This window comes from Saimiri boliviensis, chromosome 15 (assembly GCF_048565385.1).
Source record: "Saimiri boliviensis isolate mSaiBol1 chromosome 15, mSaiBol1.pri, whole genome shotgun sequence".
NCBI lineage: Eukaryota > Metazoa > Chordata > Mammalia > Primates > Cebidae > Saimiri > Saimiri boliviensis.
In genome coordinates this window covers 65,833,185-65,846,212 of record NC_133463.1, presented here as the reverse complement: position 1 = coordinate 65,846,212, position 13,028 = coordinate 65,833,185, and the positions used below count along the sequence as shown (strand labels likewise).

At 41.7% G+C, this 13,028-nt stretch overlaps 1 protein-coding gene across 1 annotated transcript; it reads right to left on the bottom strand.

The window, feature by feature from the left end:
* Positions 1-7,644: 7,644 nt before the first annotated feature.
* Positions 7,645-12,780, bottom strand: AARD (alanine and arginine rich domain containing protein). Its single transcript, XM_003933150.4, has 2 exons — positions 12,314-12,780; positions 7,645-8,729 (listed from the first exon to the last, which is right to left on the bottom strand). The coding sequence occupies exons 1-2, from the start codon at positions 12,614-12,616 to the stop codon at positions 8,586-8,588; spliced, it is 447 nt and encodes a 148-aa protein (XP_003933199.1). The 5' UTR covers positions 12,617-12,780; the 3' UTR covers positions 7,645-8,585.
* Between the last annotated feature and the right edge of the window lie 248 nt (positions 12,781-13,028).

Sequence of the window (13,028 nt, the reverse complement as noted above, 5' to 3'; positions counted from 1 at the left end):
GAAGTCCACTTTCTGTAATTCTTCATGGGACTAAATAAGAGAGAGACTATCACACTGATTTTTTTATGGCATCCCCTTAGTAGATATGAATTTGTACTATGTAGATATACATTGGTTTTTTAAATCTGCTTTTAAATCCAATGAATTGCATTTTTGTTGTAAGCACCATTTTTATCAAAAGATAAGAATCACCAGAAAGTGAAGTTTTTACTCTAGTACGGATGACCCACCTAAATTTCTGTCCCTGAAATCTTCATTTTTGATGACTGTCATCTCTACCACACTTCAGTTACATCCTGGAATTTGTCATGGCCTAGAACTGCTTCAGCTAGAAATTCGCAAACTCAGTCATCTTACTGTCTTACATTAACCTCTTCTTTTGACTCTGGCTCAATTTTTCTCACTGTAACTATTTTTCAGTCTTTCCCTTGAACCCTTTTGTTGCCTGCCTTCCAGTCAGTCACCTTCACTCTTTAATCTCTAGTCAAAGCATACTTTATTTCATCATCTTTGCATCCATTCTGTTGAAATATTTTCAGTTTTATTGCCACCTTGTCCATATTCTGCTTAGGCATGACAGAATGTGAATCCTGCTTTAATCTTTTCACTTCTCACAGTTGAGCCTGGGCTGCTGTACATTTACTGCCAACATAAATTCATGATCACCAGCCTCAACTAAGTTCTGAACAGCGCTTGTAATCTTTCTGAGTTTTCGTAGTGTACTCTCATTTTCCATTTTTTCCTGTTTTAGATTCCTAGGGCTGCCACAACAAATTGCCACGAATTGGGTGGGTCAAAACAATAGAAATTTATTCTCTAACGGTTCTGGAGGCCTGAAGTCCAAACTCAAGGAGTCAGCAGGGTTAGTCCTCTGAGCACTCTGAGGGAGAATGTCTGTTCCACAGTTCTCCTCTAGTTTCTGATGGTTGCCAGCAAACCTCAGCATTTCTCTTTCTTTTTATCATGTTGTTTTGTTTTGTTTGAGACAGAGTCTCGCTCTGTCACCCAGGCTGGAGTGCAGTGGCATTAACTCACTGCATCCTTCGTTAACCAGGTTCAAGCGATACTCAAGCTTCAGCCTCCCAAGTAGCTGGGACTACAGACGTGCACCACCACACCTGGCTGATTTTTGTATTTTTAGTAGAGGTGAGGTTTCACCCTGTTGATCAGACTGTTCTCGAACTCCTGGCCACTCTGTTGGTCAGACTGGTCTCAAACTCCTGGCCTCAAGTGATCCACCTGCCTCGGCCTCCCAGAGTGCCGGGATTACAGGTGTTAGCCACCACACCGGGCCAAACTTCAGCATTTCCTGTCACAGATGCAGCATGCCACTCTTTTCTGGTTTTCACATGATGTTCTCTCTGTGTATCTTTTGGTGTTTTTACATGGTCATCTTCCCACTGTGTGTGTCTGTGTCATTGTTTCTCTCTTCTTAAAAGGACCCTAGGCATTGGATTTAGGGCCCACCCTAACCCAAGATGACCTCCTCTTAACTAATTTTATCTACAAAGACCCTGTTTCCAAATAACTTCTCATTCTGAAGTTCTAGGTGGACATGTATTTTGGAAGGATACTATTCAACCCAATATACCAGCTATATCAATTTGTTGACACATTTCTCAAATCTCTGATCCCATCATTTCTTCCTCACTGTAAGCACACAACCTTGAATCCTTGAATTTTACTACTTCACAGAAACAACGGAATTCTCTCAAGAATTCTCTGAACTTTTCATCAACTGATACATTTACCTGTCCCTCTACCATGACCACTTATAGCAATAGTCATGGTGTTCCTCTTCCGATCTTAAGCTTTATGCTTTACTTTGCAGACCTTTACCTCTCACTTTCTCAAGGCCCTCACTCTATCATTGATTTCTGTTCTTATTTATATCATTGACTTTTACTCTTATGTGGCCGTCCATGAACATTTAAGCATACTCAAATATCTCACACCTTAGAAAAAATAGTAAAAAAGAAACTTGACATCACATTTCTGCCTAGCTATTGAGCTATCTTTCCTCCTTTCCTCTTAAAAACCGAACTACTTGAAAGAATGTTCTACATTCACTGTTTCCATTTTCCCGTCTCCTTCTTACTCAACCTGTTATTACTCAGATTCCATACCTGCCATTCCACAGAAATTGTTCTTTCCAAGATCGTCAGTGACCTTCATGTCACTACATTTAAAGACATTTTTAGCCTATCATACTCGACCACTAGACAAGCCCTCTTTATTACCTTTCTTTGACACCATGCTCTCTCTAACAGCTTTTCAGACATCTTTGTAGGGTCCTCTTTTTCTGCCCAGTCATCAGATGTTGACATTTATCAGGATTGTATCCAATTCCTCTTCCCTTGGTTTTAGTTAATTTATTCCACTGCCATGGGTTTCAAATATGATTTAATATTGCCTATTCGATGACTCTACTTAAATGCATCAAAGACACCTCAAACTCAGTAGTCCAAAACTGAACCCACATGCCTCCCCGTTACAAAACCTCATCCTCTTCTGGTGCCCTCTACTGTCATGAATGACACTACCATCTACTCATCTTCCCATGCTAAAAACGAGGGCATTATCTTCATTATCTTGTCTCCGACATCTCCCTCACTCCCAAATCCAATTACTTATCAAAAGTTATTGATTCTTCTCCTAATTATTTCTTAGTTAGGACGACTCTTTCATCCTATCACCACCCTACTCCAGTCTGTTATCATCTGACCTATTTACTGGCCTAAACCTCATCCAGCTCCTCTCAGATTCATTCTGTCCACACTGCTGCCAGAGAGATGCTTCTTCAAAGCAAATACCAGAATCCTCTACTTACATTTCATGAATGAATTCCAGTTTTAAGATGGAGTAGAGATCTTCTGGAACTCTATTCCAGAAAGAAACAGGAATTCAGATTTCATCTTAGATTAAATTAGAAATAAATAGAACTTGAAATGGAGGAAAACAAAAAACAAGGGATGAAGAGAGAAAGTTGATAGAAAAATGCTACAAAACCCAGAAGATCAGGGGAAGTCAGACATGAGTGCCTGCAAAGAAAATTTCATGAGAAGCAAGCAAAAACTGCCTACATAGAACCCTAGAAAGCTTCACGTTCCAGGTACTACAGGAAGTAGAGATGAGATGATGTTAGAAGTGTTTTCATAGAGCTGTGGGATGTTATGAAAAGATTTGGTCAGAGAGTCAAAGAAAGCTAAGCAAAACAAGCAAGATAATTATCAACATCAGAAGAAATAAAAATTTATACAAGAAAAAAATATAATCACAGTCCACTGCTTGACTCAGCATAGAATAATAATCAAAATTATAAATAGAAATGTAAGAAACATACAAAATTCCATCTTGGAATTGGGCACTTCCAACAGGCAAGAAGGATGAGCAAAACACTTGTTGGTTCAGCCGTTATAATAATAAGTCACTATTTGGGTGTTATAGGCACTTCACATGTGTTAGTCCACTAGACCCTCATAACAAACCCTTGGGGTAAGTGTGATTAATTATCATTTACAGATAAGCAAGCTGAACTGTGGAAGTGTTAAGTAACATAGGACGAGGCGAAGGAGCCAAGATTCTAACTTCATCGTCCGGCCGCAGAGGCTGCACAAGGCGCAGCTCTCAGCCAGCAGCATCTGCCACAGCAGGCTGCCTCTAAAATCGTTAACACATGAAAGTTCTAAGTGATGCTTGTCTCCCTCGGAAGTGCAAATGTGACATTTCCCCCTGGCTTCAGTCATGGTGTGGGTGAAAAGAGCAGAGGAGCATCCAAGAGTGACAAGAATTGCTTCCTGTCATCATCAAGGCTGTATCAGCTCAAGCTGTGATCAGGGTAAGGGCTGAGACCAGGAGAGTCTACTTCATTGATGGGGGCCAGAGACAAATATTATCAGCTGTCCATCATGCTATAACAGGAATCAGAAAGTCTCAGCAAGTCAGGAGCAAGCGATTGAAGGGTCCAGTTACAAGCGGGCAGGATTAGAATAAAATAGAGGCTCTAAGCTAGAGGAAGGTTTTAGGGGCTATTTCCACTATCCCTTTCATTTTCAAAAGAGAAGAAAAAGAGGCTAAATAAGGTGGAGCAATTTATCCAAGATCATTCAACTAGTTTAGACAGAATGTGAGGATTTTTCTTCAGGTGGACAGCAAGTAATAACTTGGAGGCATGTCTTTAATGCGGCCTTCCTTGTCTGACTCTTGCAAAAAGCATCCCTTTTAGCAATTCATGCATTCTTCTATTATAATATTGAATTTACTCACTAGTGCAAGGTCTCTCTCATTTGGAGGGGCCCAATAGCCAGACCACTACCAACATCAGATGTGAATCTTGACATTTCCACTGCTAGCTGAGTGATCATGATGAATTACCTCACCTCTCCAATACCGACTCTCTTCTTCTGTAAAGTGGAAAGTCCAATAGTTCCAACCTCACAGTTTTGTTGGGACACTTACATTTTAAACACACATAACACTGCATACCAGGCAGATGCAGGGGTTGGCAAGTAGCAGCAACTGTTCGCTTCATATCTTCCTGCTGCCTGTTCTCATGTTGCAAAATCAATTTTTCAATCAACAGTAGGAACTCCAAGACAACATCATAACAAGGAGCAGGTGTCAGACTGTTACTAAGACATAAAGATGTGAGGAAGAGAATGCCACAAGAAACATATCCGTCCAAAGGGGAGTAAGAGCATACGAAATAAACATGTGGAGTGAATATATGAAGTAGAAGATCCTTCACTATTAACTTATTCTCCCAAACCTGATCTAAGTTGCCTACAATTTAAATAAGATAGGCTCCATTTTCACTGACTTCCTTAGACAGATCTAAAGAATTTAAAGCAAATTACTTTGGGTCATATAGTTGGTAAGTGGCAGAGCCGGGACTAAACACCAAGTTCAAACAACTCCAAAAACATGTCCTACACACCTATAAGTCACTGTGAGGGTTAAGGAAGCTGATACATGCACAGTTCCTGGCACAATGGCTGGTACAGGAGTGGTAGCTGATTTCTTTGTTAGTTTCATCATTATGACATTTCAACTGATCCCTCTTATACTAGTCCCAGAAGAGAAAGACTATGATATTGTTGCTCCTAAGGAAGAGGTGAAGTGCTCTCACCCGCTATGGACGTCAATGCCAGAATTAGGAAGCAATTGAGAGGTACGCAGCCCCCTGAGAAACAGCACTTGACACAGGCTGCTGTAATAGGTGTCCACCTATCTGAGGGCTACTGCCCAGCACTCAGCTCAGATGGATCAAGAGGCTGCCAGACGAGAGGTAGGCAGGGTGGCACAGACTCAACCATCACCCTAACCGTATTTTTCACCCTTCGTTACTGACGTGGTCACCATCGTTACTGACATGGTCAAAAAGGAAAAGAGGCAATAGCCGTGGCAGCAGCAGCAACAATGAAAGCAACCAGGAGAGAAAGCAGCTGGCACTGGAGGGCCTGGTGCCAGGTCCCAGGCACAGAGGGATTCTGACAGTGATTACCACAGTAAATAGAGCCCAGGGTTGTGCCAGGGCCCTGGATCCTGCCAGGAAGGGAGTAGGGGAGATGGGATTCTTATAATTACACTGATTTAGACTCAGCCATCATGGGGTTACCCACAGACGACTCTATTTCGTCCCCAGGCTGGGAGCTGCAGAAGCACCTGTTAGAGCAGAAGTCGTTTGGCAAAAGCCAAAGAAAATGCGGATACATCTAGGCAACCTGTAAAGGAATTTAATACCTAACAACCGATGTAAAGCTCCTAACTGTCAGAATTAATTTGGCACCTATTCACTGGTAGGTGCTAAACAAGACCATACGGCAGAAACCCATTTCCTGCTAACGTGGTTTAATCCCCCCTATAATTAAAGCTGTGACAAATTGTGTCATTTGAAAAACCCAAGCACCATATTTTTCTCACAAAACTGCTTTTAGCATCTCTTCTGTTGGCTCTCTGTCTCCACTATTGTTATGAACATCTAACTTTCTTCAGCTTCTCCAGCTCCTGCTTCCCCAATGCATCATTTCGGTTCTAATTATTTTCTCATTTTCCCCTCCAGCTGGCACTAGTCCGGTCTCTCCCATTTCGTAGATGTTTAAAATGTCACACTGTTGCTCCAGCTTATTTAGAAATCCTGGAAAGAGGGGAAGTGTAGACTGCAGGGCAGCCTCAGCTCTCAGAAAACTTTATCTGCTTTCTCATGTGTCCCAGCTGACAGGATGCCAGGCCAGCAAGCTAACAACCAACAGCTGAGCGCCATGGCAAAGAACTATATAAAGACAATCACCAGGCTTCTGCTACTTTAAAAACAAAAAGCAAGCGATAGCTTACTGGAGAAGAAACAAGATAAAAACTTGTAATAATGATATGTCCCACATATCAAGTTCCCATTGTAGTCCCACCTTGCGCAGTTAATATTAGAGGCCACCTCCACTGATTCAGACTTAAACTAGACACTTTGGACACAAAGGAATTTCTCATTTTGTTTCTATATCTGTCACCCCAAAAAGACACAGTGATCCAAAGTTCATCACTAAAAGATGGGGGTGGGGGGGAAGTGGCAACTAAAACTTTGCAATACAATAATGGACCTTTTTAAACCGAAAAATGTGAAAATGCATCAATTTTCGTACTTTCTCTTTTAAATTTTCTTTCGTTTGATCCCCAGTGTATTATCAGTATGATCAAATGACATGAATATTAACCAACGTCAGCAGTCTGTATTCTGTAAGGAATTTAGCTCACACAATTAATCATCTCGAGTATTTTTTACACGCAAAATTACAATTTATAAATGTTAATCTTTAAAACGCACTTAAGAATGATTGTCCCAAAGGTTAAGTAGAAGCTTTTTCAAAAAACAGATCACAAGAACTGTGCCAACCCTTTACTAAAAATTTCTATAAAATTAAAAAAAGAAATAAACAGGAAATCTACTTTACAAATGAAATTTAATATAGTAGTCATATATTTATAGACCAAGAGCTCATATGCAAAATGTCTCCAGGAACACAGTGGTCCGATATCGAGATGCTGGCTACTGCTCATCTGCCAGTGTTGAACTTGGTAATTCCTCATTTATACAGAGTGAAATTAAGTACCAAAGGGCTAGAATAATTTACTTATTGTGGGAAAAAGTTAAGGACAAAGTAAACTTAGTCCAGATAATTCTCAGATCCTCACACACATAAAACAACTTGTATTTATTTTCTTTTATTTATTTATTTATTTATTTATTTGAGATGGAGTCTCCCTCTGTCATGCAGGGGCACAATCTCGGCTCACTGCAACCTCCACCTCCCAGGTTCAAGTGATGACTGTGGCTCAGCCTCCCGAATAGCTGGGACTACAGACAAGCACCACCAAGCCCAGCTAATTTTAGTATTTTTAATAGAGACAGGGTTTTGCCATGTTGGCCGGGCTGGTCTCAAACTCCTGAACTCAAGCAATCTGCCCACCTCAGCCTCCCAAAGTGCTGGAATTATAAGCCTAATCCACCTTGCTGGTCCTTGCATTTATTTTAAAAAGAGAAAGACCATGTCTCTTCTGTTTATAGCTTACTAAACATTAAAATTACATAGCTTGTTATAAATTTGTATTTTGCAGACAATAACCATTATAAATATCACTTAGATCTGCAACTATTTTTTATTAACTTTATTGTTTGCATTAAAAAGACAGCAGTTTTCGGGTATAGATAGTCCAATTCAACAGTAAGAACCATTTTAACTCCTAAAACTGAACAACTGTATTAGTTATGAACACTAGATACAAGTCATGAAACTCCAACTTGAAGTTGCTTAGGCAAAAAGAGATTTTATGAGAAGGATATCAGAATATCTCATGTATATACACAAGAGCAAGGCCTGGGGTCTTACACAGTTTGACCCCAGGAACAAGGAAGTACCCCCCCTTCCTTTTTTGTACTTTTAGTGGTTCTGTTTCAATCATCTCCGTTAGGGTGTGGGCTTTCTCACATGGTGACCACCAGCAGCTTCCAAGACCCTGACCCACAGCTTCTACCAGCAGAAATACTCATCTACTCTTTCAGTGCCCATTCAAAAAATCCTGAGGACAAACCCATCTGCTGCCTTAAGCTGCATGACTATATCCAGGAAGGTGGAGTACCCCTAATGGCAGACCACCTAAATAAAGGGCATTGCTGGAATCCAAGTAGAAATAATTCACAAAAAGGAGGGCAGGCTGCTGGACAGACAAACCAGGAATAATCAAGTTAAACTAAATAAGCATGAACTCTGTAAGCTCAGGCAATGCCAGGACATCAGGTGACACAAGGTAGAATACCAGAAGTTGGCATTAAAGCATTCTTTGAGGGAGAGATTTACAGTTATATTTTACTTCTCTGTCCCAGTCAAAACAACAAATAAGTAACTTTAAAACTTGGTAATACATCATTTTTCTCTCCCCTTTCTTAGATATTTTTACGTCACCTTCACCTGTCATCTAAGTTTTGGGTCTACAAATTGCCCCTCAAAACTTATGCAAAGCATAATGTGTTTATCAGAATTGTTTCAGGGTTGATGTGTTAGTTTTGGAGTTCAGATCTTCATGTGTGCCTTTCTTTATTCTGAATTCGCAGCATTATCTTTTGGGCTTCGAGAGTCTGATGTAAATCCCAGTTCACACTCCTTCTTTAATTGCTGCACCTTCATGTTTAGGTCCAGTAAAGTTCTAGCCAGCTGGTGGTTTTGGAAATGCATTTCCACCTAAAAATTAGAAAAAATATAAAAATTTTTATTAGCCTGAGATACAGATAAAATGAAACCATTCTCTGACTACACAGAAGAAATAAGTTTGTAGGAAAAGAAAATAAGATATCAAGAAAGATGTATTTCTCATCTTATTCTCCAGTTCTGTTTTGTCTGGCTATAAAACTGACTTTCTATATGACAAGGTAAAATCCAGATATATAAATAGCTTTTGAAATGGCCTTGAAATGAAAACAAAAATAGCTGATACACAAAGCTGTCCATATGAAAAATACCTATGCACCAAAGGCTGTTTTCAAGCAATGGCATGTGATCCACAATGAAATCATTTATCTTTATGAGACTTCTGAGCCACAGGATAACTGCCTACAGCCACCAGAGTGTTCAGAATCTGTGCATATTTACCTGATTACTTATCATTTCAAGTTTTCAGGATTGTAAATGGTCTACCTGCTGAGCAAAAACACTTAACGACACCTTAGAAGCACATGTATAGTTATGTATACTTATATAATCTAACGTTTTTCACTGTGGCGTGAAGTCTTTTGGATAGCAAGGCTGATTTATACCATCCTCCAATGGGAGTTTATGAAGGTCCTCATGTGTTTAAAAAAAAAAAAATCTCTGGGGCATGTTACCTGGGGGCAGTCCAGCAAATCTTAGGCCAATATAATATTTGTGTTATGACTGAAAATTACAATCAACTACTTGCAAATTTCTTCAGCTAGGGCTTGTTTAATGCAGTTCATAAGGAATTTGTTCTCTCTGCTAAAAAAAAAAAAAAAAAAAAAAAAAAAAAAGCTTCACCACAAAAACAAATAAAAAACACTTGCGCCTTGCCTGCAGGAAGCTTCAGCTCTCTAGGGTGGCCCAGATGCTCTGTAGTCCTGTCCTACTTTTTCAGCTTCCTTTCCTGGCCGTCTTTCCCATGCCAGCTCCCTCTGCAGCTGGTCAGAAACCTTGCTGGTCCCTGAATAAATGCTGAGCTGAAGCACACCTCCTTCTGTTCCCATTTCTGTTTAAGATGTCCTTTGCCACCTCTTCTGCTGAAGCCAGTCAAATGCCAACTCTTCTGAGAAGCCGTCCCTGATTGCACCCAGTCAAATGCCAACTCTTCTGAGATAACTGCCTCTCATCTGTGCATCCTCAGCACTCTGTACAAGTGCTCTCATACACACTGACCAGACTAGACTGACGATTTTGAGAGCAGAGGCTGTATTTTATTCATAATTGTATCCCCAACTAAGAGTGCACTGCCTGGGCACACAACATAGTAGGTTCTCTGTGTGTTTGTTATAAAACTGAGTGAAGTAATTAATTAATTAATTGATGAACATCCATCATGTACTTTCATGCAAGAATCAAGGAGAAAAATTATTGGTAATGATTTACCATCTAAGTAAAATAAGTATGTGTAATTCACACTTATTTAGGAAATTCAAACATCAATGGTTATTTAACTTTTATCATGGATCCCTTTGAGAATCCAATGAAAGTTATGAACCCTCTCTGAGGAAAAACTACACTTTATGCACATCAAAAATGTTGCATACAATTTTAGGTATATAAAACCCCTGAAATCCACTCACAGACCCTAGAAATCAATGATTCTCACTAAGAATACCAAGTCAAACAACAGCAAATAGCATAAATAACAACACAACTCTAAATTAATTAAATGTTTCATCATTCCTTAAAATACCATCCTAATATATGATACATGTACATTTTTATAAGAATGTATGTCAGTTTCTATAAAAATCCAGCCAAGAATCGAAAACTAAGTCTTCTAGTGGTAATAATATTAAACTACAGTGTCCACACTCTTTTGCTTCTTTCTATGTCCAAGACAATATGATTGACCAAGATCGTGACCATCGTCTGTAACCAAGGGACACATCATTTGTGTATGTGTAAACTTCTCTGGTTCCCTTCCAGAAAAACTCCTGTTTTTTTTTTTTTTTTTTTTTTTTTTTTTTTAATAGGAATGCATCTGTTCCTTTTTGGTACAGTCAAGAGTCCAAGGTCTGTAATAATCATTATTATAATAAGAGACACTAAACAATATCCATGATCTAAGCATTTCATAGAATATTATCTCACGTAAGCTGTTGAATACTATGAGATTATAAATTCCATTTTACAGATGAGTAAACAAACTCAAACTGGCTAAGTAACAATCCTAAAGTTGTAGGGCAAGCAAGTGTTAGCTGAGCCTGATGGCTGCGTCAGGTTTCAGCCTTGCAGTTTGGCATTCTGGCCCACCGCACAGGCCTCCAGGGACGAATCAAGTGGCTCCCACTACTACTGCTTAGACTCAGGGTGAAAACCTATGTTGTTTCGCTCTTGTTGCCCAGGCTGGAGTGCAATGGTGCCATCATGGCTTACTGCAGCTTCCGCCTCCTGGGTTCAAGCCATTCTCCTGCCTCAGCCTCCCAAGTAGCTAGAATTACAGGCACCCACCACCACACCCAGCTAATTTTTTTCTTTTTCTTTTCTTTCTTTTTTTTTTTTTTCTTTTGACGGAGTTTCGCTCTTAGTTGCCCAGGCTGGAGTGCAATGGCGCAATCTCGGCTCACTGCAACCTCTGCCTCCCGAGTTCAAGCGATTCTCCTGCCTCAACCTGCCGAGTAGCTGTGATTACAGGCGCCAGCCACAATGCCTGGCTCATTTTTGTATTTTTAGAAGAGACAGGCTTTCACCATGTTAGTCAGGCTGGTCTCGAACTCCTAGCCTCAGGTGATCCGCCTGCCTCCGCCTCCCAAAGTGCTGGGATTATAGGCGTGAGCCACAGCGCCCGGCCTAATACTGTCCTTAAACTCAGAAATGCGATAACGTTCTTAAATAAGGCAATTTATTGATGGTTGGCTCAGTTCTACGGTAGTGGTTAATTGTGTTAGTAATCAGTGCAAAAGAAAAGAATTTTCCAAGTCGAGTCTCCAGTGCACGATTTCCTAGGCAGCACCATTTTAAAATTTGAATCGCTCCTATTTATTGTGTCCTTTTGAGATTGTGTCTAACTTCCAATTTTTTTAATTTAAAAAAATCGGTCAGCTAAAATACTTACCTATACACCCTCCTGTTTAATATTCAGATCTAACCTGTCTAATGTTCGAAACGCTGCAATTTTACAAAATACCTTATCATTTCCGGTTTTCTGAATTATTACCCACGGGAAAGATAAGAATAAAACTTGCGGAATTTGCAGAAAGAGTTGCTGATGGACACACTCCATCAATCCCGAGAGGGAGTTTATTTTATGGAAATTTCCTCCTCCATGCGCCATACTTAACGCATAGTCACAGTTCCCCACAGGGCAGAAAACTATAGATACAGGTTGCGGAGGAGACGTCTTGGATCTGCCCCTGGTAGACTAGGCGCCCCCCCACCCCCCTACCCCCGCCCATGGGTCCTGCAGGGCCCCTTTCCTTCCCTACGGTGCTGGAAAGGCTGGGGCGTCCACGCCGTGACCAGACGTGAGCTGGGCTCCCCGGGAAGAACAGCCGCAGCGGCTCCGGAGCCCGAGGAGAGGACCCGGGAGAGGGCGCCCTGGGAGCCGTCCGCCCAGCCCGCGCTCTCACCAGCTCCGCCCGCAGCCCGGCGAGGGCGACCTCCACGCGCGCCCGGCTCTGCTCCTCCAGCGCCGCCGCAGCCGCCTCCTGCGCGCGCCTCGAGGCCCTGCGCTGTATCGCCCACTGGAAGGCGCGCGCCAGCCGTCGTCTGAGGTCCTCCAGCAGCGGGCTGGCCTCCTGGACGTCCGGGCTCCTGCGGTCCCCGGGGAAGCCGCTTGCGGGACCAGGTGAGAACCAAAGCTCCCCTCTACCTGGGAGTCCCTGGAACTCCCGGGAAATTCTGCTGCTGCGATCAAAGTCCCCCGGGTCCATCGCGGAGATGCCTGGTCCCTTCTCCAGCGCTGCTGCTGAAAAATAAGTTTTCAAGTTTGATGTTTAAGCTGGGTCAGGGCGGGGGCGGAGGTAATTCAAGGACCCTTGCCAAGTGGGACGCTGCAACTGCTCCACCATTCAGAGACGCTCCTTTGCTCCCAGTCCCATCTGAGTCCTCCATTAGCGACAGAGAAAGGAGGCGGTTCCCATAACTCCAGCAGAAGTTTCAGCTGGGTCTCTTTTTTCTGCTGCTTGCATTGAAAGGAAGTTTTTCTAAGGAGAAAGCTTGGGAACTGAGCAGTCTCCGTAAGTGGAAGCTGAGGTACAGGTGGAAGGTTTGTGACCAAAGGTAGAATATTTCAACCCAAAGCCTTCCTGGTTGGTTGCCTCGGTTGCCTAATACTTCATTCCT